The sequence below is a fragment of the Phaethon aethereus genome (assembly GCF_964289735.1).
Source record: "Phaethon aethereus genome assembly, chromosome: 3".
Lineage (NCBI taxonomy): Eukaryota > Metazoa > Chordata > Aves > Phaethontiformes > Phaethontidae > Phaethon > Phaethon aethereus.
The window spans coordinates 4,245,203-4,271,704 of record NC_138576.1 but is presented as its reverse complement, the minus strand read 5'-3'; the positions used below and the strand labels follow the sequence as shown (position 1 = coordinate 4,271,704).

At 45.5% G+C, this 26,502-nt stretch overlaps 1 protein-coding gene across 1 annotated transcript in view; it reads right to left on the bottom strand.

The window, feature by feature from the left end:
- PKHD1 (PKHD1 ciliary IPT domain containing fibrocystin/polyductin) overlaps window positions 1-26,502 on the bottom strand; it is a gene marked incomplete at both ends in the record, with an annotated part of 271,978 nt that overhangs the window by 178,377 nt on the left and 67,099 nt on the right. Inside the window, one exon of the mRNA XM_081997989.1 lies at window positions 6,837-6,987. Within this exon, the coding sequence (XP_081854115.1) occupies window positions 6,837-6,987 (151 nt within the window). The remainder of the gene's footprint in view (window positions 1-6,836; window positions 6,988-26,502) is intronic.

Here is a 26,502-nt window from a genome sequence, read left to right as displayed (position 1 = left end):
CTCCTGTCACTGTGCAGGGGAGACCTGCTCTGGTTGTGGGAATGCCACAGCCGTGTATATTGCAAGAGTTTTCAGCTTACTCTTACCAGTTCCTCTCCCTTGGTGTTTCACATGACAAAGCCACAGAATCCCCCATGAGACAGGCTTAAGCTGAGAAGTTCTATTCCTGGCAAGCATCCCTGAGTGGCAAACAGCAGGAGGCAACTGCCAGAGCTGGAATATCTTTACTGAAACAACTGATCCTGCACAACAAGGCTGCAGTGTGCTGGCAGCCCACTTACTGCTCATTCTCTGGCTCCAAGGGTGTGCCTGGTGGGGCCTCCAAGCAGGGAAAAAAAAAAAACAAAGATCCTCCTGTCTATGGGAAGAGAAATACAGATTTTATGAGCCTTAAATAAGAACAATCGATTATTTCATGGACTTGTCTCCTGCACCCTGTTGACATGCTCACATGACTTTCGGATGAGCCATAAAAGTTGATTGCGGGCTGGACCACTGCCGAGCAGACGCAAAGGAGAAAAGAAGTTTGTTACATATAAGGACAGGGTGAAAGACTTGGGGTTGTTCAGCCTGGAGAAGAGAAGGCTCTGGTGAGATCTTATTGTAGACTTCCAGTACCTGAAGGGGGCCTACAAGAAAGCAGGACAAGGACTTTTTAGCAGGGCCTGTAGAAATAGGACAAGGGGCAATGGTTTTAAACTGAAAGAGGGTAAATTTAGATTAGATATAAGGAAGAAATTCTTTACGATGAGGGTGGTGCATCACTGGAACAGGCTGCCCAGAGAAGTTGTGGATGCCCCATCCCTGGAAGCGTTCAAGAGCAGGCTGCATGGGGCTTTGAGCATCCTGATCTAGAGGAAGGTGTCCCTGCCCATGTCAGAAGGGTTGGACTAGATGACCTTTAAAGGTCCCTTCCAACGCAAAACCATTCTATGATTCTATGATTCTATGATACTGGCTCCATCCCAAAGACTGCCTGAACCAAGAGTCTAAAACTCATTCTCCAGCTCCCTGCATGTGTTCCTCCACAGTCATAATACATAGGTACAGATCCCAAACTAGCTGTGAATTCAAATGCCTGTGTATTTCCACCAGGACATCACTAATAAGCTAAAATCTCAAGCTTGTATTCCAGCATTTTGTTGGATGCAGGCCTTAATCTCTCCCTGGGCAAGAAACCGGCAGCTGCTTGAGTACTCTCAGGCAGAAACTGTCTCCCAAGACTGACAAGCCTGTGTTTTCTGGCTTGCTGCGATCACAGCCATCTGTTCAGATGGCACATGCTCCCATGTAAGTTAGTCGGACTCTTCCCTTAAAGCACAGGAGCCCGGCAAAGGCAATTCAGATCAGCAGCCCAGAAGACACTGCCACAGGTATATCTCCTTCAGAGAAATCCTTCTACTTCTTCAGCTCTTAGATAGCCTCTGAGATACTTAGCAACACCTTTAATGCATTTGCAAGAGGAGAGAGAACCTGGTGGGAAAGAGGTGTGGACATTCCTAGATGGCTTCCAGCACATATCACAATCCATCACCTAGGATCTAAGGAAGGAAGCTTCCAGGTGAGTCTCGTGAAGGCATCAGGGTAAGCATCACCCAGGGAGCTGTGACAAAAAAATAGGTTCCTGAGCTATTATTTCAAGTCTGTAGGTCTAAGACACATGTTATGTGCTTCACACTCAGGAAGGGAGGGGTACACTGGGGAAACGACAGAAGCACTGTTTTAGGGAGCAGGATTATGTTTCTGCTCATCTAGAGCCTGCCTGGGTGACCATTAGAGCGTTTCTGGCTGCTGTGCCCCTCCACCCACAGTTACCTCATTTCAAGCTGATTTCTGCCATTTGAATTTAAAGATATTACTGATAAGGTTTATCTCCTAGTGTCTAGCACAGTGGGTTGGACCTTGGTCTTAGCAACAGCATATTCCTACAGAAAACTATCGTAATGCACAGTCTGCTGAGCCATCAGAGTAAGAGGCTTAGAAACTAAGCCTTAAACTTAAGAAACCTAAGTGCAATCCCATTATGCAGTACGCTTCCTCTGTAGTTCTGAGCTCATGATACAAACTCATGCCTTTGAAGGTATTTATTTGCATTTAAAAACCTTAAGAAGTCCTGGACCTCAGTCCCCAGCCTGCACAGGTCACAACGGCTGTAGCTCTGTACCGCATAAAAGTGTGTGAGGACAGATCTACTCGTGGTATGAAGCTGCCTGATCAGTGTCCAGAACAGGTGGAGGCAGACTCAGCAGATCTTTCCATCCCACAGTTAGAGGCAGCATCTCCTTCCCCAAAAAGGGAATGTTCCCTCCTTCCACGCCAACGAGCAGAGGAAGGGGACGGTGCTGCCTCGGGTTTCAGCCTGGTCTTGACGGGACCTGTGTGCAACTCCTTGGCCAGGATCAGCTTCCACCGATCTGCTCATCCCGCGATGTCCCGCAGGAGTCTCAAGAGCTGCCAAAGTTGCGAAAAATCGATTTCATTGGCAAGCAAGAGCCCTGGGAGTCTAATGCACATGCTGTAAGCCCATCCTGAACAGAAGGAGAAAAAGAAACCTGCAGCTCATACCCATGAACTAGGGTTTACAGCTGGGGGAAGAACTGGAAAAAACATCAAATTGCTACAGATTCAGAGCCTTAAAACACTTCCTCCAGTAGTGTCCAGCTCTGCGAGTTACACTCTACGGAGTAACATTAAATTCCTGAAAAAAAATATACTAACAAATTAAAGAACTGATGCTTTTCATTTTTTTCCATGAAAACAGCCAGGACTTTAAGGCTCCGAGACTGTAATTATTGCAGACTTGGTACACCTCACTGTAACAACGTAGGAAAATATCACACAGCGACAGGGAGAAATAGGGCTGACTTTTCTTCCTTTTAAATCTCAATTAAAAAATACATTGGATGAAATTTCCCATTAGCTGGGACTATTTGTACATCCCATGTTCTTTCTTTAATTAAAAAACATGCTTATTGCAATACTGCCAGAATCGCTTTTACGGTATTTTAATTGTAATGTCTCTGCCTGATTAAAAAAAGAAAATATGAACTAGAAACTGCCTGCAAAAGTATCACAATGCACATCCCAAATGGGTTGAGCAAAATGGCATGGAAAACACCACAACACAGGCAGTTTCCAGCCATGCCGACTGAGGAGGGACGTTAAAATAGGTTTAAGGACTGGTTGGTGCCGTAGACAGGAAAACAGAGGGAAAAGATTTTTCTTTCTTTCAGTGAATTCAAACCCGATCTTTATCAGCAGTGATGGAAGCACTAGTTATTTGACAGCTATTTATGCAGGTGTATCGGCTAATATTTGATGTTCTTTGCTAATAGCAACAAAACCTAGGAAAAACTCAAGAAAAATTAATATTTGGATTTCTCTCCTCCCCTGATCTACTCATAGGATCCTTTCTACCCACAGCCTGATCTGACCATGGCTTACAAGAGATCCAAAATATTGATGGATAAGCATTGCTCTTTGGACAGGGGTTCAAAATCACGTAATAACTGATAATGTCATGAGTATCTTTAGGGCTTGTCAGTTCTCTCTTTTTTTTTTTTCTTTTTTTCTGGGATCACATAGTTTGGAGGAAAAAAAAAGCCCATATTAGCTGTGGTATTTTGGAAACTGAGTGCACAGTTTTCAGAGGCAGATAAAGTGGGTCGGGCGTTTTCGAAACCTCACCCTGGAGGTTGACCATGGAAGAGGGAACTGGCATGCTGGTTTCAAGCAGGACTGCTAAGATGCAGCGATGCCTACAAGTGAGAGGAAGAGCTGTGACAAGTGAGAGGAAGAGCTGTGACAAGTGATATTGGGGCTTTTCTAGAACAGGGTCCAAAGCAATCTTCTCCCTTAAGCCTGCAAGGGTGGTCATCTCAAGGCTGCCATTGCCAAGGCAACTGGTCAGTTTGGGATCTTCAACCCCACCAGGGTATACTGGCAGCATCACCCCAAAATTAATCCCCAAGGTACTTGTGAAAGGCCAGACAGCTTTTTTGGTCTCCAGACCTCACTAGAGCACTGCAAATTCAGACAAAGGCAATAGCACATGTCTGAGGTATCAAACCATCGACCACAAAGGAGGTGCGCCAGTGTAAGCTCTGCGCAAAGGAAATTTCCATCTGTCCTGGGTTATCATAAATATTTCCATACTTATGATGTTGGGATTACAAAAATAACTGCAATCTGCTGAATTTACAGTTATCTACAGTCTGTCTATCTTGTATCTCTTTCCCAATCAGTATTGTCTGAGCAGTTTCACAGTCTGGCTATTAAACTTTCCACTGCCAATAACCATGTGTTCATGCTCTGCTTGTTGAGGGGGAGGTAGAAGCTGCTGAGTCCTCATGGCAGCGAGCGGGACCCAGCTGCCTAATCCTATTTCTCTATTACTTTGTCATCCAGATCTTCTACCCAGACAGTCTGGTCACTACCAGAACCACTATATGTGTTTGGCTATATGTTAATACAGCCAAAGCAGGGTCAGCTTAAGACTGCATGTGCAGCTGGCATCCTTGTTATAACACTCTTTAAACAATTTCTACAATCGTCCTAAGGAGACACCACAGAGGCAGTATTCAAAATCCTCATGGTGTCCTAAAAAGGGGAATTTCAAGAAATGGGCCTGTAAACATGTGTTGGGTTTGCTGGGTACACCACCAGAAAATAGGCAATACCGTGTCTTTGCAGAGGAGTGGACTCGGTAGCGTTACAGGTTTCTTTCATTGGTAAAGTCTGTTATATTTTCAGTTTCTGAGTGCACAGACAGACTACTGCTGAGTCATGAAAGCCCAACAGAGCAGACCTACAATTTAATCCCATTCTCCAGCTCCAACTAAGAAAAACTCTGCACCTAGAACAGGAAAGGGATGCTTCAATTAAAGCCCATATCTACACCCACCTACAGGTTAGGAACTTATTGCAGTTGGGTAAGCTTATCAATTATCTGACATGTTCATGGAATCATGTAGTTGCTACTCTAAGGGGATCACCTAACTGATTCGTCTTAGGATGGGTATCTATAATACCTACAATTTACAAGTCTTTGGTAGTGTGTGTTTCTCTCTATCAATACAGGACCCTAAACAACTCCCTTGCTCTGGACAACGTAAAGAAAGGTAAGGCCAGGAAAGGTGAATCCAACCCAGTCTCAGACCAGAGTAGATCTCAGCATGTCTTGACTCCAAATCCAAGGGTTAACCGCTAGCGACACTTGTGTACCTGGGGGTGGACGCAACAAGGAAACTTCAGCAAAGAGGAAGCTCAGATAAACAATTACTGTGTAGGTTTCTGTTTCTAAAACATTTGGTCCCTAAGTTTGGCATGTAGCAATGCAGAAAATAATAGCATTTAGGATATTTTAGTGCTGTTTTCCTAACTCAATCTGCATTATAAACTAAGCTTCTTGGAAAACATGATAAAGGGGAGAAATGATTTGAATGTCAGATGAGCCAAAGCCATAAAAATACTGCTCCAGACTTCATTAAATTCAACCAGACCTCTGTTTGCTTCATGAGTGCTGACTCATTGATCAAATGTGCCTTTGAGTAGGCCCAAAGTTCAAAGGATTTCTGCTGCAACATTGTACTCTGCTTCTTCACAAAGTCAGAGACTGAGCCCCAAAATCCTCATCCAGATTTGCAGCCAAAAGTCTCAGATATCTGGGGCTCTGACCTACCTCCTCTACTGTATATCATAATCACACTGCATTTAAGAAGACTTTTGCATCACCCAGAATTAGGGTTTTCATTGGGGAAGAGAGGGAAGAAAATTGTACTCAAATATTTCACTTTTTTTTTGATCTCAAATTCTTACTTGATTTTTTTTTTTTTTTAAACAGGATTGATGCCTGGTGTAGCAGTTGAAAATCTGTGAAACTAGACTGAGTAAGTTCAATCTTTTTTGGAAACTTACAAAGTTTTTTGTTTATAGAATGATCATTCAAAGTTAGATTAAAATATAATTGTCAAATACATGTTTTTCATCATTATCTCAGTGGAAAACTAGTGCCTTTAACATCCTTTCAATATAAAATAATTTTTACCAGCAAAGAAGATCCAGGTCTTTAAACATACAAAAACTCCTCTTTCCATTTTTTGAGCTCCATTTCAGCAGATGCTTACACATAGGCTTAACTTTGAGCAAGAAATTTCACCAGAACAAATCATTTACTTAATACCAAGCATGTGCACAACAGTTTTCACAACCAGGGCCTAATTTCCAGGGAGGAATATTTCTGGCATTGAATTACAAGTAATTTTAATTCTTACTTTGACACCCACAAACATATACCTCCTGACACTTATGCTGAGTTTACCCCAGGGTAGATGAATCCTGCAAACCCAGTGTTTCCCCCCGTAATTGTGCTTGGTTATTTACTCTCCACCAGCCGTGCTCTAGGATCTTGGATTATTTATTGCACTCGGTAGCTGTGGCCTGTAATTCTGTAACATCATTAATTTTGTAAAGGCTTTTGCAACACACTTGCCTCAAAGATGCCAAACAAAACAGAGTTGATTATTTTTATCAGCACTGCCGTTGTCACTGAATGCCACTCAGGATAGCAGCGCTTTCAGTAGCTGGGGGAAAGAAAAAAAAAAAAAAAGCTGCCTACTCATATTGTGATTATGCCTCAAACAGCATAAACGATGCCTTCTGCATACATAATAATTAAATGCTTTCCCCGTCCCCCATCACCACCCTGTTGTATCTACCGAGAGCAGACTCAATCTGCCTGACCAGGTGTCTCCTTCGATGTAAGAGAAGGGGAAATCACATCCATTAAAAACTCCAACCCTGGAGGAACAAGAGCACTGAACCCCCCTTCTGCAGACCTTTGAGATGCAGCAGGTTGAGGTTGGTGGTGGTGGTCCCCAGCAGCAGGGTCCTGCCTTCTTCTATCGTGACGTTATCGCCATCTCGCGGCTGGTGGCCAGCAGGCCAGCTGGAGTCCTCGTCCCACCGGCCACAAAACTGGAGGGCAAGCTGGAAAGAAAGAGACCCACTGAGGTTCAAAATTCACTTCTTCCCACCCTTCGGGAAGCCAGCTTGCCGAGAGCGCAGCAGAGGGGATGCCAACGCCGTGCTGGCTACTTTCCCCGTGGGACCCCATGTAGAGCAAAGGAATAAAGGGACATTGGGGTTGGAGAGGTTCTTGGCCTTCAGAAATGCCTGTTGCAATTTGGGGGTTGCCCCTTGTCTCGTTCTGCTCTGAGTAACGGGGGGCTTGCTGCAGGTCTGGCTGCGGAAAGTCCGCAGGTTCCCTGGTGTGCGTCTCCGTCTCCCGAAAAACAGAACTGCACGTTGATTCCAGCAATGTCATAAAGACAGCCTGAAGAGTTCAGAGTTAAAACATCCAGCTAGATGTGCAATAGTTTGCTTTACAGTATTTTTCAAAAGCTCTCCTGCCACTCATCCACATTTAGAGAGACATTCCTCCTTTCAAATACCTTTTTTAGCTCTCTCAGCTTATCCAGTATTATTATCTCCTCTCCTTTCATGGCTTGCATGTCAGTTCCAAGTAAAGCACTAACTTGAAAACAGCAAGTAGACTGCCTCGTGATGAGCAACGGCAAAATGACTCCTGCCTGTTCCAAGTCCTGGTTCCTCCTTACCTCTAAACTTCAAGCATGCACTTCGCGGTGAAGGTTTGACCAATTTCTTGGGAAATGTGTGCATATTTTTGCACGGACATGTGTGCACACGTGTGGGCATAGGCATTTGTAGCGTATTCCATGGGCTCACATGTGACCTAGCAAAACCAGCCTCAACTCATGTGAGGAGGAGGGGGGAAACCACACATGGAAATATTTGCGGTCCTCACTGGGTTGTGTTAATCCGAAACAGCAGTGTAAATAACCTCAATAAAAAAGCAAAATATAGTGACTCCATTTTCAGTCAGGGTACATCATGTGCATTAATGCTTCTGCTTTGGAGCTGCGGTTTAGGTGAATCAGTACTCGTGGTGTTATGATGGTTTATAGCACAGTCTTTCCACTGTGCTATTGTCAATTTTACCTTTATGTGCCTGATGTTTTTTACATTTCTCATAGCACCTAGAGCAGTCAGATAACTATCGTATGGTGACTGCTGTCCTAATTATTTGCACCAGGGAACGGGTGTTGGTTCCCAGGCTAAATGATACTACTGGTTTACATCCATCCTGTCTGTAGGGTATGGATGTTGGTATTTTCTATCCTCTGTCCCGTTCTATGATTTCCATACAAAGGGAATTACTTGGTTCAATTTAGAGTGAAGCCTGGGACTGAATTAACACACACACAATAAAAACATCTGTGGAATTAAGTGCCCAGCATCAGGGGGAGCGAACCACTTCATCATTACAGAAGTACAGATAAGCTTTCACATCTGTACACAACAGTTACAGAGAGTACAATTTCTCCATGATTACTAAGTGTAATAGGACAAGTTTCATTACTTCATTACTTGCAAACACATATTTATATATTTCAGAGATTTAGGACAAGATTCCAGCTGAAAGGGTGGGTATCTTTATCCACTGTCTTTCCAGAGAGGCTGTGAATTACTATTCACTGACAGTGCTTTGAACCAGGTCATGCACAATATACAAGGGTATGGTATAGATCCACTGAAAAAGGAGCTAATTAAACTTGTTTTTATCTCAGAGCAGGGTCTTGTCTAGCTGCCCTGTTATCAATATGGGACAGGCTGTAGCCCACACTGACCCTACAGACACCAAATGCCACCATCTCCGCATGCCAAGGGTGGCATGGGGGACTCCGCAGGCTGAGCACAGCTTCACAACCCCTGGGACAAACTGACTCACTTGAGACTCCAAAGGAAAAAACCGTGAGACAGCCATTTTACCTCTCGAAGGGCCGTGCGGCTGTGTCCTAAACACCTTCATCATGCAGAGACTCCATCTCCTTTCCCTCCGCCTGCAGCTAAGCGGGGTAAGAACATCCCCCCTCACCGGTTTTTCACAGAAGAAAAACTCATCCCTTTTCCTTTTTTTCCCCTGCTTGGCATCCACCATTTGACCTATGGTGTTTAATTTAAACACTTCCCAGCAAGACTGGGGAGCAGCAGCAGCTGCGAGCGCCAAGGTCATGGCTGAGCGCCCATCCCGGGCACGCTCCTTGAGTGAACCAGGAGGAACCCGCAGAGCCGGGGAAAGCTGCTCATCAGCGGCGGGCGGTGGGCGTTTTCCTCCTGTGCTTTTTCCAGCTTCAGCACGGGGCACCTCAAATGGCAGGGAGCTTGAAAAAGGCAGGATTGGAGGTAAGAAATGTTGGCGTAAAACAAGCCCTGAATGATGAAGCTGGAGCTGACTGACTGCAGTTGCTGCAGCAAGGTGGTAGCTTCACGCTGGCTCCAACATAAACCAGAGAGCTGGAAAGATGATTTGGGGGAAACAGGGCATACGAGATCATGACATCGGTGCTGCTGTCAGTGCTCACACTTGAACATGGCCAACTTCAGCTAGCTTTAACGGAAGGAGTGAGACCACAAAGAGCTGTATTCCCGCAAGGTTCAGGAAAATCAGCAGCTAGATTGAGGCAAGAGATTCTTCTGCTGTTTTCCCTAAGGACACAAGTACAGCACGAAATGCACACTTCAAATGGACACCCAAACTTTTTGCAGGATGTGCCCTCACACCAGATATCCATAGGGAACCCACCCTGGCAACATTTCACATTTTGAATCCAGTAGAGCAGATGCTACTATCTCAGTAGGGAACGAAGCCTGCAAAATTCAGGCAGAAACCTCGGGAGGGTGGGAAGTCACAAGCCCTGGGAAACCCTATGGAGCCAGTTGTTCCTCGTGGGGTATCAAAGAGCACAAGGACCAGGGAGGGGAGCTGACAGGAAAATGCAATGAGCAGAGTATTGCAATCTCTTCCTATCTCTGACACCCCCTTGGTGTGTCATGTGCGAGTTATTTCAAGCCCACACCTTATCTACCAAGCTCGTAGTTTGTGCAGGACTCAGGTTAATTTTGGGGTGTATCAACTCCCTCCCCATTAGAGCTCCAAAACCATGAATGAATTACATAAAGAAAAAATAATACTTTAATAGCATATAAGAAAAGATGCACAAGCTCTCTGTAATTCAGCACATGATCTCTTTCTTCCCTGCTGCATCTCCTTTTTCCATTTTATGTTTTTAGCTGCTGCTGTTTTCAGCCGCTGCTGTTTTCAGCCAGCCTGGGGTTGCCTTATGTCAGCCTTTGGGGACATGATCCCTCAGTACAAGTTTCTCAGCTTGTGCCTGTGACTACCAGGGCTCAGAAACAGCAGCAGCAAGTGCAACAAATGAATAAATATTGGTGATATACTTGCATTCCCACACAGGCTGGCGATCAAGCCACAAAGGGAAGGGATTGTAAGTGACCACTCCTTCAATGTTTCATCTAAATTCTTGCAAACAACAATCATTCTGCTGTCACAACACGTGTTCAGGTTTTTAACTCCCTCTTCCCCAAAATGTAAAATAGTCCTTGGGTTTAAAAGGGCTGAGAAACTCCTGTGTAGACACATTCTAGATCATTTAGGTCTCACTTTGTCGTAACTTTACAATTTGTTTGATTAGGTGGGGTGTTTTTATAGTACAGTCCCACAAAAGAGGACTGCAACAGTCATTGCAGACATACAGACACAAAGACAAAAGCCCTCATCTTCTGATCAGAAGACGTAAACATCAAACTAAGAACCAGCAGTGTAATTAAACACAGACTCCGCTTGCTGCTGTGCTCTCTCTTCTTCTGGACTGCGGGTTTCAGCTGAGGGTTATCTGTGACACGGCCACGGAAAGAAATCTGAAGCCAGAAGGGTTTTCCCACCATCTCCCCCGCCAGGAGCCAGCTTTATCCTTTCCCCAGACGCACCGGATGAGACGCGGAGCACAGTGCTGCTCCCGCGCAGCAGCATCCCGCTTGCGCACGCGAGGAGCCCTGCTAGTGGCTTCCTCTGGTCTCCCGCAGGAAGAAGGTCCACCCCACCCCTCCCGGTGCGCGCGGCCACGAGCAAGCAAAGGCTCTGAAGGCTGCAGACGCGGCAGAGACGGACACCCACAAGGTAGCCTTTTGCTTGGTGCTGACAGATTGCCATTTAGCCGGCAAGCGCAGGGAGCAAGTGTTCCTGTCCTCAGTCACCGCAGAGGGACAAGGTGAACATTTTAAGTGATGGAGTGCAGCGTGTATTTCCCCACGCCGTAGACCCAGGACTCCACGCCACATTTGAAAACACTTTAATTCCAGTGATGGATACAGGGAGCTCACTTTCCAGGCTGTGAACTCGTGACAGCCTCTCAGTTTAATATATCAGGAGAAGATTTACACCCCTCACCCAACCCCCACCCACCTGAAGGAAAGAAAAACGTATATTTGGAGGAGACAAAAGAGGAGGGGAGGTATTTTATTACACTAGATGTCTTTTACAAGGGAAGTATTTTCAGCCATCTGGTCTAATTATTCCTCCTGTATTGGCCACCATCTTCATGCAACAATAGAAATAATTATCTCCTCAAGGGCAAAAAAAAAAATATTTACAGAAACAAACAAAAGTTGATTATTTTTAGCTCCTAGGGAAAAAAGAAACAACAAGATACTTCTTAATGAAGGAGCAATTAGGAAGGTGGGTAGAACATCTATAATTAAAACAGACAAATTGGTGTAGGCTCCTCCCTCCTACATGTACTTGAAAAGGATTCAAAGGCGTGTTATTTTCTACAGTCAGTGAAGTTAACATGCAAAACGTCGCCCAGTGCCCAAAGAAGCTGAACTTGTCTCTTGGCATAATTCCCTGCCTCTCCTGCTTGTAGGGTCTCTAACCCTTTGCCAAATTAACTGAAAAATGCTCACCACAATTGTAAAGTTATAGCATTTCAGTTGGCATGGCTAGGTCTTCCTTTGCATAACCAGCATCCCTGAGACAAGAATGAGAGGACATTCCCTCATCCTGCTGTTATAAGAACAGTCTCCTGCATGCCCTTTGTCACTCAGTGTAAAAAATACCCATTTTTTATATACACCAAAACCAAAAGAGGACTTTTGCAATCATCTTTTCATTCCCAGCAGCGTGTAAGGATTTTGCCAGCAGAGCAAATATATATATAGCATTTATACAGCTTCGTGGGAAAGATGGAATAGGGTCATCCCAAAGAGGACAGAAAATACCTTACATTGTGCAAAAGCAAGCAACAATAAAAAATATTCTCTCTACCAACAGCACAGTGCAACATCATATTTTGTAGGCAAATATATGGATTTAGACTTCCACACAGAAATGAATAGAATTAGTTGGTGTCCTGGTTTCAGCCAGGATAGAGCTGGTTTTCCTCACAGAAGCTAGTGTGAGACTGTGTTTTGGATTTGGGATGAGGAACTGTTGATAATGTGCTGATGTTTTGGGTTGTTGCTGAGCCGTCAAGGACAGTCCAGCTTCTTGTGCTGGCCTGCCGGCGAGCAGGCTGAGGGTGCACGGGGAGCTGGGAGGGGACACAGCCGGGACAGCTGACCCAGACTGGCCAAAGAGATATTCCCTACCATACGACGTCATGCCCAGTACATAAACTGGAGTTGGCCGGGGGGGCGGAAATCGCTGCTCGGGGACGGGCTGTCGATCACGGGGTGGTGAGCAATTTCTGTATTGGGCATCACTTGTTCTTATACATTCCTTTGTTGGTATTATCATTGTTGTTCCCTTCTTTCTTTCTGTCCTATTAAACCGTGTTTATCTCAACCCACGAGGTTTTTCCTAATTCTCTCCCCCGTCCCGCTGTGGGAGGGAGAGTGAGCGAGCGGCTGCGTGGTGCTTAGTTGCCGGCTGGGGCTAAACCACGACAGTTGGCTATGCTATGAAATCGAAGAATGGCCGAACCAAAGCTGGTCAAGGCTAATGATGAATGCAGAGGTTCCCAAGGCTTTTCCAAGCAGTCTCAGGACAGAGGGTCCCATCTAATGCTCCTTACAGGAGCACAGCAAACAAACACCAACTGGCAGGGACGAGCTTCAAACCAGCACACCGTGCACCATTCCCTACTCTGAGCAATTTCCCTCCCATTCCAAAAAGGCCAATTTTCACTATGGAAAACTAAACAAGACAGAGATTGAGAGTTACCAGTTTTTGCAGGGTTTCTCTTGCCCATGCAGAAATTTCAGGGAAGTTGCCTTCAAATATTAAAGTAGCCTGTATTGAGTTCCTTTGGAAATCAGAATGCCAAAGCAGTCTAGTGCCTCTCACAATGTGATCAGCATCCCCTTAAAGGACTTTCATTGACATGCACTTCATTACAGTCCTCCAACTTTGCCATTGATTGAGGCATTTCCAAAGAGATTTCTAAACTGGATGTGAGGGAGAAGAAAGTAACAAAAGGAGAACTTCTGGAGAAGTTTGCAGTGGACAGTCTACTTCCATCCTCTAAGTAAAAGCACCACATTCACCTCTATCATTTCTATTTCATCTGGTTCTATTTGGAAAGTCATTTGAAAGAACATGGCAAAATGAGGAGTGTATTTCAACTTCTTTAGTTTCTCCCAGCCTTCCCTCAAAGAAAAGACAACCTCTTGGCTCCTAGGAATTCATCAGCTTCAGACCTTGAGAATTTTCTCACCCAGTTAAATTCCATGTGATGATGATCCTGAAAATAACATGATCTGACCACTGAGGTCCTTCTCTGAGTGCCAGTGTTAAGACAATCCCTGATGCAAGTTTAGTAATGAGTAATAGGGTGGTAGTTTTTAGACGTTGGCATGAACTGCCTTGGCAAAACAATGAGGAATTTTACTCACAATCCAGAGGCATGAAAGGAAGTTCCCCTCAAATTCATGTCATGGCAGGGACCACCCATGGTTAACCCAACTGAGCGGACACTGGTAACCAAACTGGGCAACAAAGGTAGATAGATAATGGGACTGTCTTCTTACAGTTTCTGAAAGAAATTATACAAAAAATGGCAGGAATGGCTGTGCTCAAGTCACAAATCACTAAGGAAATAGCCTTACGCCCTTACGCACATTAAAAATCAGAAGAGAGTAAAGATATCTAGAGAACTATACAAAGGGAAAAAATGAATCGTTTATGCCAAAAGGCAGTATTACCCCCAAGAAGTCCGGAAGTAACTGTAGCTATGAATAAACTAAGGCTGAAAATGAGCTGAATGCTTCTGACTATCCACGCATTGAGTTTGTAACAGGTTTCCAGAGGAAGTAGGAGACCAAACTGGGTTTTCCCTTATGAATTGGCACACTTGGCATGATTTCCTGAGATAGAACAGGCCTAGAACATAACCCAACAAACCCTTTCCACGGTCACAGGATTATATTTTTTTACTATCTATCTCTGTCATCTGCTGCTATGTAACAGGTAGATGGTATTACCTAAGAGAGAAACATAGCAGTTCTTTCATTGATGAATCCCATAAGCACTGTTACAATAAAGATCAGAGATGGGCACGTGGCTGGACACGCGGTGCACTATCCAACACCTTTATTCTTATTTGAGACCAGCTGTACTCTTGAGTTTAAAAGAAAGGATTACTTTTCCTTTTTCTTTTCTTTTTTCTTTTTTTTTTCCCCCCTAAATATTAGCTGTCCTGCAGGAATCTTTCTGACTTCTGTGGAGTTGCACAGGCACAAAAAGTGAAGAATCTGGCTGGGCATGTTCTCTACGGGACTGATGAATGACCCTAGTCTCTCTCCAACTATTACAGGATAAATCTGTTTACACACAAAAAATTGACCTGGGCTGGTGAGGTGGGACTAGAACCAGGAAACTGGCACGTCCCAGAGGTAAAAATGCATTTGCAGCCAACAGCATTAGTAACTCAAGACCATAAACAAGCCACACTGTCATTAATTACTCAGACAGGGGCAGCCACAAAAGCAGTGAGAAGACCCAAAAGCCAACTGTAAATAGTTCATCTAGCTGATTAGTTCAGAAAAAAAATGAGTGGGCAGTTTCGGAGGTCAGAGCCCGTGGCACAAGTCAGTCTCAGGCCAATTTGCAACTGGACAGTGGCAGGAGAAACAGCTTAATTCCTGTTAAAAAAAAAAAAAAATCCCAAACAACTAACCCAGCAAAACCACTCAAAAAAAGAAGGCTTTTCCAGCAGGGGAGTAATCACTGCAATTTCCAAGCAGAGAAGGTATTTATTTTGCACCAGAGGTATTTAATTAAGGACATGGAGTATTAGTTAGATCTAATGGTGGTTTCATAGGGAGGGCACTGAAAAGACATCGTTGTTGTCAGGGGGTGCATGTCCCAGATATAGCACAAGTCATCTTCCTATTCACAAGCAGCAAAGCTCACCCAAATACGTGGTAAAATAACAAGTAATGGGGGGATATGAACAGTATTAAGCCACTCCATAATTAAACAAACCATGAGACCCATGGGAAGGTATCTACCACATTCATGTGTCTTTTGAGGTTTATGGTGGGAGGCTGATCCTAGAATCAGAAATGTCCACTTGAAATATTAAGGAAAATACCTTGGAAGCAGACAAAATGTCTTGGAGCACATGAAGAGCCCTGTTTCACAAAAAGCAATTTTTCTCTATGGTAACAGTGGCCTTCCATGATGGAGTCACTACATCAGGAGGCAAGGGAAGAGTTACCAATGCTGTCTATCTGGACTTCTGTAAGACATTCGACATGGCCCCCCACAACATCCTTCTCTCTCAGTTGGAGAGAGACGGATTTTATGGGTGGGCTGTTGGGTGGATGACGAATTGATTGGATGGTCACCTCCAGAGGGTAGTGGTCAATGGCTCAATGTCCAGATGGAGATCAGTGACGAGTGGTGTCCCTCAGGGGTCCGTATTGGGACAAGTACCCTTTAATATCTTCATCGGTGACACAGACAGTGGGATCAAGCGCACCCTCAGCCAGTTTGCAGATGACACCAAGATGAGTGGTGCAGATGACACTACTGAGGGACGGGATGCCATCCAGAGGGACCTGGACAAGCTCGAGGAATGGGCCTGTGAGAACCTCATGAGGTTCAACAAGACCAACCACAAGGTCCTGCACCTAGGGTGGTGCAACCCCCAGTATCAGCACAGGCTGGGGATGAAGAGATGGAGAGCAGCCCCATGGAGAAGGACTTTGGGGTCCCTGGTGGGTGAAAAGCTGGACAGGAGCCGGCCATGTGCGCTCGCAGCCCAGAAGCCACCCATGTCCTGGGCTGCCCCCAAAGCCGCGTGGCCAGCAGGGCAAGGGAGGGGATTCTGCCCCTCTACTCCACTCTGGTGAGACCCCACCTGGAGTCCTGCGTCCAGCTCTGGAGCCCTCGGCACAGGAGAGACATGGACCTGCTGGAGCGGGGCCAGAGGAGGCCCCAGCGACGCTCGCTCCGAGGGCTGGAACAGCTCTGCTGGGAGGACAGGCTGGGAGAGCTGCAGGGGCTCAGCCTGGAGCAGAGAAGGCTCCGGGGAGACCTTAGTGCAGCTGCCAGGGCTTGGAGGGGCTGAGGAGAAAGATGGGGACAGACTGTTTAGCAGGGCCTGTAGCGACAGGACAAGGGGTGACGGTTTTAAACTAAAAGAGGGCAGGTTCAGACTGGATAGAAGGAAGAAATTTCTCCCAAGGAGGGTGGTGAACCCCTGTCCCAGGTTGCCCAGAGAGGTGGTGGATGCCCCATCCCTGGAAACACCCCAGGTCAGGCTGGACGGGGCTCTGAGCAACCTGCTCTGGGTGAAGATGTCCCTGCTCACTGCAGGGGGTTGGACTAGGTGACATTAAAAGGTCCCTTCCCACCCAAACTAGTCTATGTTTCTAACTCATTGCTAATTCACAAGAATCTTCCTAATGTTCATTTATAGCCTGAATATCAGAAACAGTTTATTTCAGTGGAAACTATCCCAGTGCAGAGTTTTAATCGCAAGCCCAACTTGCATGAAAATCCTGTGCACGTGAACACATCGGGGAATTCAGTGCAATCTTCCAGTTTAGTTACAACATGACTGGTTTTCCCTTCCCAGAGCACAGTTAAAGGGCACACATAATTTACACATCTCTCTAAACCCATGATTTCTCAAAAGATGAAGGCTTCTGAGCCAAATTTAAAATGGCAATTTAATGGTAATGAGAAAATTGCAGCATCAAGTTGTTTACACAAGCAGAATAACCAAGCCTGGTGACTCTGTTGGCCTTTGCAATACGCACTGTGTAAATACCTTCTCACAATTGAATGATCTTGACTTACTTTAACTAATCTGAGAGCAAATATTGCAAATACAAAGATTAGCTTAACCAGCTGCAGGAAAAGAAATCAAATTACGTGCCTATGTGTCAGCAAGAAGGATTTCTGAATGAGCGCTACAGTAAATGGTGTGGGAGGAATGAGGCTGGTCCACCCCAACAGTGTCAGTGGAGATCTGATGATGATGGGGTTTTTGGATCAAGCGGGAGAAAAATAATCCTTGTGGGAGTCCCAAATCAGCTGCGAGGGTGGGCTGGAGGTGAGAGCACTGGTGTGGGATCCAGCCCTTGACTTTCATGCAGCTCCTGTGGGGATGGAGGGAATACCGGTGAACCGACACACAAACCATCTCCACTGGTTTGCAAGGGGTTTGCAGTGATTTACCAGGCAAAGACTGAAAAGTGCTTCGAAGCGGGGAACTGCTGCATGTAGGCTCCAATTTGGTATGTCCTATGCGTAAAATAAAGCATACAGACAGCAAAACCACACAATAAAATGCAAGCACTGATACTGCCATATATGCATCCACGACTTCTCCATTTAAGTGACCGTAACTGGACATGTTTCTTCTATTCTTCTACTACAATTTTTTTTCACTATTTTGTTAAGAGGTTCAGGCATATCTTGAGCAATACTTCATTGTCATCACAGTATTCCTCCAGTGAAACATCTATTACCACTGAGAACATTTTAAGCAGCATCCAGCTGAAAGGTAAGAGGCGTTGTAAGTCCTACTGTTGTCTTATAACTTGTATATCCCTCCCCTCAAACAAACAGGATGGCACTTGCCCAGCCGTAGCTCCTTCCATCCACAGATCCCCAGAACATGATGGATGGAAGGAGAGGCCTGCTAGGAAAAGGATAGGTTGCAATCCCTGTTTTGTTGAAGGGAAAACTGACGTGCTTGCTGATACCTCGTGTAGCAACAGGGCACTGCTGCATTATCCCGCAAGGAAAACTCATGGCTGACTGCACCAGGTTTGGTTTCTGCTGATTCGCTGCAGCAGCTTCATCAAAACATTTTGCCTGATCATTTTCACCTGATTAAAATGTATTTTTAAAGTAAATTCCACCTTTGAGAGGGAGGACCTGAATGGGCACAAAGAAATTTCTTCGGGCTGTACAGCTTTTCTGCCTCCCTGGGTAGGATCTGACGCAGACCAGCAGCGTTGGAAGTTACTACTCTCTGAAGTCTGCACCCTTGCTCCGGCATCTGCAGTGCAGGGGTAAGAGCAGGTGTAACACAGGAGTAACGCAGGAGTAAGGGCTTGGCCAGCAGCGGAGGCACAGCCAGTTCTCTAAGCCGCATCTTTGCACCTTGCTTAGGTTGGGCTGTGGGGGTGCAGGGTTTGGGGTCCTGGCAGCCGGTGGGACCGTCCTGCTGCTGCAGAAGTGGGTGGCAGCAACCAGCAGTGCCGGTGGGAGACCTCCGCGATGGAGACCGAAGGGCAGTACTGGGGGAGCCCGCACAGCCCCTTCAACCCTGTACCTGCCCAGCAGGGAGAGGGTTGCACCCTGCACGGCTGTTATTTCAGTAATGCAAGCTTTTTAAACAGCCCAGCCTAATCTGCGAGCTTTCAGAGTCCACTTTCGAATGCAATGTCCTGTTTAGTTTTAGCACATCAACAACATGCTTTCTTAGCCTATCTCTGTGCATTATCTACTGCTGTAATGTATCATGTACCGAACTACAGCATCATTACAGGTAAGTGCTCAGGTTTAAATGCAAACATAATTGCATAATGTGGTACAGCCAGGAAGAATAATGCAGGAAATAGAGCCAGCTCCATCTGATAGTGCAATCTGACTGGAACGCCGGCCGTTCGGATCAAAGGCGCAGCCCAGATGGGGCAACAAAGAATAAAAGTGCTTTGCGGTATCTTTATTGTCATCATCAAAAACACTTATCTGCCAGAAAGGTAAAAAGGTGAAGATGGGACTCTTACAGAAAAGGTCACATAAGCAATAGGGTAACAGTGGGTTATGATGGCTAGGAAGATGTCACACCTTAACAGAAGCTACCTTTGCACTGCCACTTCTAGCTAAATTTGCCAAGTCCTAATGGGAATCTGAGCATTAAATGGCATTTAGAAGACCGGGAACATCCATGCTATTTCCCTGCAGTAAAGGGTGTCTATGTAATTGCAATAAATCTAGATAAAACCTTGGATCCTTCTGTACAAGGAGCTGCACAAACATAGGAGAATGTTCCTGACACAAGACGCCTTCCAAATGCGCACATGTCTACAGCAGATATGTACACTTTAATACACTTATTTTATATAGCTAAAATTAGAACTGATTCTCAATGGAACAGTGCTTTCATCTATTTAATTTTTTTTCAGTAGTTTGGGCTCACAGTGACACACGATAGGCAACTTCAGCAGGGGAGCAGACAACACCACAACGCAAGCCAGAAGGCAGCTGAAGTTAATTTGGTGCACTTTGTACTGAACTGCTACGCCACGAATGGCTACGCCTCTGCTGAAGAGCAGCATCACACACGTTATGGGACAGCAACCACTCTTGTCATTTCCAGAGATTTTAGTCCAAACTTCGCTTTAATCAGGCAACAAGATGAGAGACTAGCGTGAGAGAGAACCTCTCGACCAACGTGCTGCCCTCTGAACTGAGAGGCCTTTGAGTTGAAAGCACAAACTGCTGCTGTTTGAGCTATAAAGCCATCCCTCTGTCTTGCAGGGCTGTAACAGCTCATCTTTGTTGGGAACACAAGTCCCATGAAATAACGTACTCTCCACGGCTTTCACTATCTGCCCTCCCACACACACATTTGTCTGGCTGTTAATCGTCTGGCAGGACATAAAATCCAGGGTCCTTTTCCCAAGGACCCTTGCTGGCACATCCTTACCCCAACCTCTGAGTACATTCAAGGGCTTAAGGATGCAGGTGGGTGCCTAGTAGCACTTTCCAAAGGCGGATTTGATTTTGGGGAGAGATGGACACCATACTAGCTTATATACCCGAATAAAGATACACATACAGGAGATGGAGGTGCCTTGGTCCAAACCCAAAAAGACTATCCACTGTTAGCTATCACCACCTGGAGAAACTTATCCAAAATTTTTACCCCGTGGTACCTGCCTTCAAGTCCCTTAGGCACCTAGCAATCCAGCAACCACTTCTCCCAGAGCTAAAAGTGAACACTGGCCATGCTGATGACCAGTGACTACAGCCCTTATTGCATGGGAAATCTCAATTTCTACAGCATTGCCTGGGCCACCTCACCTTTGAAACCATGTTTTTACCTCCAGTGGCTCCATTCCCTGACTCAACCCTGTGCTGACCCCAGTAGGGCTCCCAAAAAGACGCTGCAGAGCAACACTGACTGCCCAGCGACTTCTTCTGCACCAGTTCATTTGTCACAGAGGGGTTCAAGAGAACAAGGGGCTAAGTTCCAGGAACAGGAAAACATAAACAGATAGTCCTTGGCCAAGTCATCTCTACAATTAATATAGAATTGTTTCATACCTCTCTACCCAGCTTTGCAGAGTTCAGTCTGAACACCTAAAGCCATGCTGCCTCTCTGTGCATCCCCACATGGGCTTGCTGGTGAGCTCATGGAAAAGCTCTCCTCAACACTGAAATCAAAACCTGCATCATCCACTCATCAAACACAGGTTAAGGCAGGAGGAAAAAAGACAAATAAATGAGAATTAACGAGTGAAAGAGAGAGAGAGTGTGCATGAAAGGGGGAGCTCTGTAATCCCTAAGTGGGTGAAGCTTAGCTTGACCCTTGATCAGAATCACAGACCCAAAGAAGATGTGTGAACACAGGAAAATAAATCAATAAGCAAAACGGCAATCTCTTTCCTCAATTTTATTTGAGGAAGTCAAATTTACTGAGCTCCTCACAAACTGTCTTTGGCTAAAATCACTGCTAATGAGCTCTGACATTTGAAATTTAACTGAATATGAGCTAACAGCTCCCAGCCCTGCACCACCCATGAAGTTAACTGGGAATATTTTGTTAAAGCCATAGACGGGCTAAACCGTCGCTTTACTGAGAAGACACAGTGTTCACGGGAAAGTGTTTATAACGTTTACTTCACCTGATGCTTCCCTGCCCAGGGATGTCTGCTTTTCTTCACAAGGCCCACAGAGCACTTGGTCCCCTCCGCTCCTTCCCATCGCTGTTGTAATTATTTGCTAGTTTTTACGAGGTAGCCTTACGATCCCTTAACGAAATCCTTTGCTCTGCAGCTATTCACAAGGACAGATTGGAAATGAGGGGCTTCCACTTACAGGGCTGGCAATCAGGGGAAGGTACCCAACATTTAGCAAGGAGTTGTTAGGTCAGTCTATCACCTGGCTGTTACAGACTCATCACGAAAACAGCTTGGTTTTACCAGCGACCATGTAAAATTAACCCTTTCCTTAAAGACAGCAGGAAGGCTTAAGTAGATTAGTGGTGGCACAGTGCTTGAACATGCTGGGTTTTCCTCCTATTACAGCAATCTTTTTTTTTAAGTTTTTTAATAAACACTCTCTGAACTGAAATAGTACAGCAATTTATTTGTCCTCTAACGGTACATCTAGCTCACACTGTTTAGTCTATGAAAAACCTTGTGATAACACCAACAGTAACAAAACTGGAAAAAAATCAAACTTTAAAAAAACCAGCACAACACATACTACTCATCCTTGCTCTACTCCTTACTCTAAAGTCTGTACACAGAAGAAATACGATACGTGACGATTTTTTCTATCACCACCAGTAGTCAAGTCCAAACTTTTAATGGTTTTACTATCCTTGGGATTTACCCACTTTTCTTCTAAATGAAGAAAACCCCAACTGTGTGTTCCCCACACACTCTATCTAAGGCGTCTTCTCATTCCTTGTGGATTGGATGGGGAGCCTGATCCTGCACTCATGGCTCCAGGCCAGGCTGGGTACTAAACTCAGCCCTTTAGAGCTACATCCCTGTAGAAGTGATGTAATCTAGCACCCACCTCACACCAAATGCCATAAATGACAGAGACATTACAGTGTGTTCAGATATAGTCTACAACCTAGCAGAAAACATTCTAGAGACAGAAAGAAGAGATTCTCCGCCTCTGCAACTCATGGCTAATGATAACTGCCCACCTTAGTTACTGGCCCATATCCTTCCAATGTTTATCCAAACGACAAAATGTCCTAGAGGACCCAATGGCTTTATATACATGCAGTAAGTTTTTCACTTGCATAGATGTCTGTGAATAATCCACCAGTAATTAGGAGTGACTTGCATGAATATGGAGCCACCACGGCACCTGACACATACCAACTTTCACATGTAGGTTCAGCATTCTGCAAGTTTAAATCCAATCAATTTTGATTTGGATGAAGGAATCAGGGCATTGAGGGAAAGGTCCAAAATGAGTTCAGAATTCACATGTCAATCGGGGCCTTAGTGTGGATTTAGGTGCCTAAAATGAAACACCAAGAAAACATAAAGCCAAAATAAAACAAAATGGCTCTGACTATTGCTTGAGTCTCAAGGGAAATACACTTCACCTCCAGACCTGGCATTTCAGTCCTTCAGACCAGGGGCTGTCTCCAACACCATGGTCAAACCCAGTTCTCAGTCTTGGCCACATGCTTTTGGGGGTACTTGAACAACATGAAGACTGCATCTCCGTCTGTGATCCAACCACATCAAAGGCCCCTCCAATGGGCCCAATCTGACCAAATCCACGCTGCTAAAATCTCCCAGCTTTCAAAACAGGGCAGCCACATGCCTGATCCTTGCTGGATGACAAACCAAGTCCCAGGAACATTTGAGAAGTGGTTGTAGGTCAGCTAACGCCTCTGCTCCACAGAAAACTCCTGTATGGAGCATCAAGTCCACAGTATTGCTCTGTTTGGCATTGGGAAGAGGACACAAAGTCAGATGGTGATGCAGAGCTCTATGTTAGTGATGCAAGAGATGTCTGAAAACATCTTCAGCCCACATGACACCTTAGGGATAGGAAAGACCCTCTTGTATGTTAAGCTATGCTCCAGCTCAGGAGAACAAGTCTGAGCTATGTGTGTCTCCAAGGAGCTCAGCCCTTTTCCAACTGAATTCAAGATGGGGAGATGGAGGAGACTTCTCTCTGACTTCACCCAGAGCCAACACCATGCACCTCAGCACAGATCCAGGCGTAAAATATCCCCAGCCCCTTCCCCCAAATCGAGAGAGTTCCACAGAGAGAGAACAAGAGCCACGTTTTCAACTGCAGACTATTTTTCCCCCTCCAAAACTGCCTAAATGTCAAAGGAGTCAATTAGAGTCTCTGTCATAATTAAACAGGAAAGTGGTAGCAAGACTCTGTGCAAGAGCCTGGGAGCAAGCAGAGAGAAAACGTGCCCGAGGTCCCCCAGGAAGGTTTCCCCACACCCTCCTGACCTTAATTTGAGCCTTCCCTTTGTGCGGGAAGGGAAAGATTTGCTTTCTGTTCCCTGGAGGAGCACCTCCGAAATGACACTTTTCTCTCTGAATCTGTGTCTCTCTTAAGGGTGGGGAGCAGGAATAAACAGAAGCGGGGAGAGGGAAAACAGTTCTGAGCCATGCTCAGCTCTGATTTCACATGGGTGTATTTAAATGTGAGTGGAAAGACTTTGATGTGCTGTGGGACAGGCATCCCATCCCGGGGTAACGGCATCCCATCCCGGGGTAACGGCATCCCATCCCGGGGGTAACGGCATCCCATCCCGGGGGTAACTTCCAACACACCTCTAGTGCAGCAGTACGAGTGATGGGGAGAAGAGGGCTCCCTGAAAAGGCAGGTACAGTTTAGGAAGCAATCTCCTGAGACACACTAGAAAGACGGTGGGATTGAAAAAAACAAGAGGCTGTTCAAAATGGGGAAAAAAAAGAAAGCTAGAGTTCAGCCCTTGATTTCTGATCTGACAGCAGGAGAGGAAAGAGTTAAACCTCAAATCAGGGAGCAAAAAGTTAAAGTAAAAGGAAAAAAAAAGCACACCACAAGCACATCTCTTAAATTTCCCATTGCAGCCCAAGGCCTATCCCATTAAAAAAAAAAAAAAAAGGGGGGGAAAAAAAAGAAAAACAGAGAAAGAAAGCGAAGCAATTTTGCTTATCCTTTTCTCACACACCTAGCAGCCACTTTTTATTATTATTTATTTATTTACCTCCCCCTTTCAGAGCAAGGTCCTTATTTTCTCATTTAGTCCAATAGAGATTGTCCTCCTGGAATGACCTTTTTTTCTTTCTCTCTCTCCTCCTCTCCTTCTTCCTCCCCCCTCCTCCTCGCTGCCTCCAGGCCATTGCCCTCGTGCCAGTAACTAGATAACACACTCTATCAGAGATTTTTTAAAAAATCATTGCAAAGGCACTAGGGCTGATAGTGGCATCAATCCTAGCCTGACACGGGCTCGGGTCAACCATTTATCTCTTCACATTGCCTGTGGTTACTGTGGAGGCCATCTTGGTTCTCTACATCTTAACAACCTTGCAGATGGTACCTCTCTCCGCTCTGATAGCGTCCGCACACCAAGACTGGCTTTGTGCTTTTATTTTTATTAGATTACTACGGACGCCTCCACTTCTTTTCTGTGAGGCTTGCAAATCTTGGTTGGTTTTGTTGTGTTCCCCACCCCCTTCTGAAAATAACACTGTGACCGAGCTAGCAGGTTAAGAAATAGGGAACATGGAGATGCAAGGGTGGGCTTGCTGGGCTGTTAAAAGTGCATATTTATAAAAAATATACACACAATATTTTAGAAGAATTTCATCTAGTCCTACTGCTGACATCCCGTCCTGTGTAACACGGTTATTTTTTGGCTATTTGCACTGCCAAAGCACCCAAGAGCCCTACTCAAAGCCCAAGATACCATAATGTCAGGTGTCATGTCATCATGTCATCGTGATGCTCCCTAATGAGCTGTAGTCAAAGGAAACTATTCCCCAGCCTCTGCGAGATGTGATCACCATGGCTAAAGAAAGAGATCTGGGATTTTACAGTATCTAAAAAGATACATAGGAATGAAATATCATATTTTATTATCATTCTCCCCCAAACTGAGAAGAGGGGAGCTACCAACACACTACGTATCAAGCTGGAATCTGCTCTGTCGCTTCCCCTGTGAACTTTCCGGTGCCAAGGTAAGGAGGGTGAGGAGGAAACGCTGCTCTGAAGCACCCTTAGCATCCATCTCCACAGTGCAGCGATGCCGGGCAGGCAGCACTGCTTCCCTTGCACCAATGGGGAGGAAGCACAAACCTGGCAGCCCCATCCCTACAAGCACATGGTGCCAGGACTCATTCGCGGGCTCCTGCTCGGACCAGGATGTTCCAGGAAAAAAGGACGGTATAGGAGAAGGAGGGCAGGTGGAGGTGGACAACCAAAGGACACCAAAGGGCGCCAAAGGGACAGAGTGAAGGAATGAGAGTACGCCAGGACTGTTTCGACCTCAGCAGGCAAAGGGAAAAAAATCTTGAAAGACAATACCCCACCTTCACCCGTAGGCACCGGAGCTTTACTGAAGTTACTGGGATTTTTACTTTTTTTAAACAGAAGATACCTATAACAATATCTGACCGTAAACTGGAAGCCCACACATGTCTGCAAGCAGGGGTAACCAGCTGTGAGCACTTCACCCTCAAAACCGCACCCACCAAACGTCCATGCAAGGTGAGGATGGCACTAAAAGGAGAGTGAAGGAGCATCGCGCATCCACCACGCAGAGCATGACGAGCCTGCTGGCCCTGCCGGGGAGAGCCACCTCCCAACCCTGTAACCTTCACGGTCGGACAACGTGACTGAGAGATTCGACATCAGTCCTGCTGTGGAAAATAAAGTAACAGCCCTTTATGTCCAGAGTGCTTCCCAAGAGCCTTTCACGCTCCCCAGAAAGCTGTCTAGGATTTGCCACCTATAGAAAGCACCAAATATCTCCAATGGAAAAAATTACCTAATCTCCTTCCTTGCCCCTAAACACTGAGGCATCCAGAGAGACAGTAAATGGGGAAAATAAGGGCAAAAAAAGAAGGAAAAGAGTGATTCTAAGATCTGCAGAGGAATCCAAGGGATTTAGAGAACTAGTCCTCAGCACATTAAGTGGAAGTTGAACAGCAAGGGTCTCTTCGGTGACTGTGCATATCTCAGACACAGCCTCCGTAGAGTTTTTTCCTTTTTTTTTTACTGAGAAGTGAACAAAGCAGTTACCCTGGTATCAATCACCTTGCTAAGAATTCACAGATCCTCAATACTCTTAGCTACTTCTTAAATCTCAAGACCTTCCCTTAATGTCCTATTTAAAAACAAACGAAAGGCAGCACAGCACCCAGGCAGAGCCATAATCCAGGATG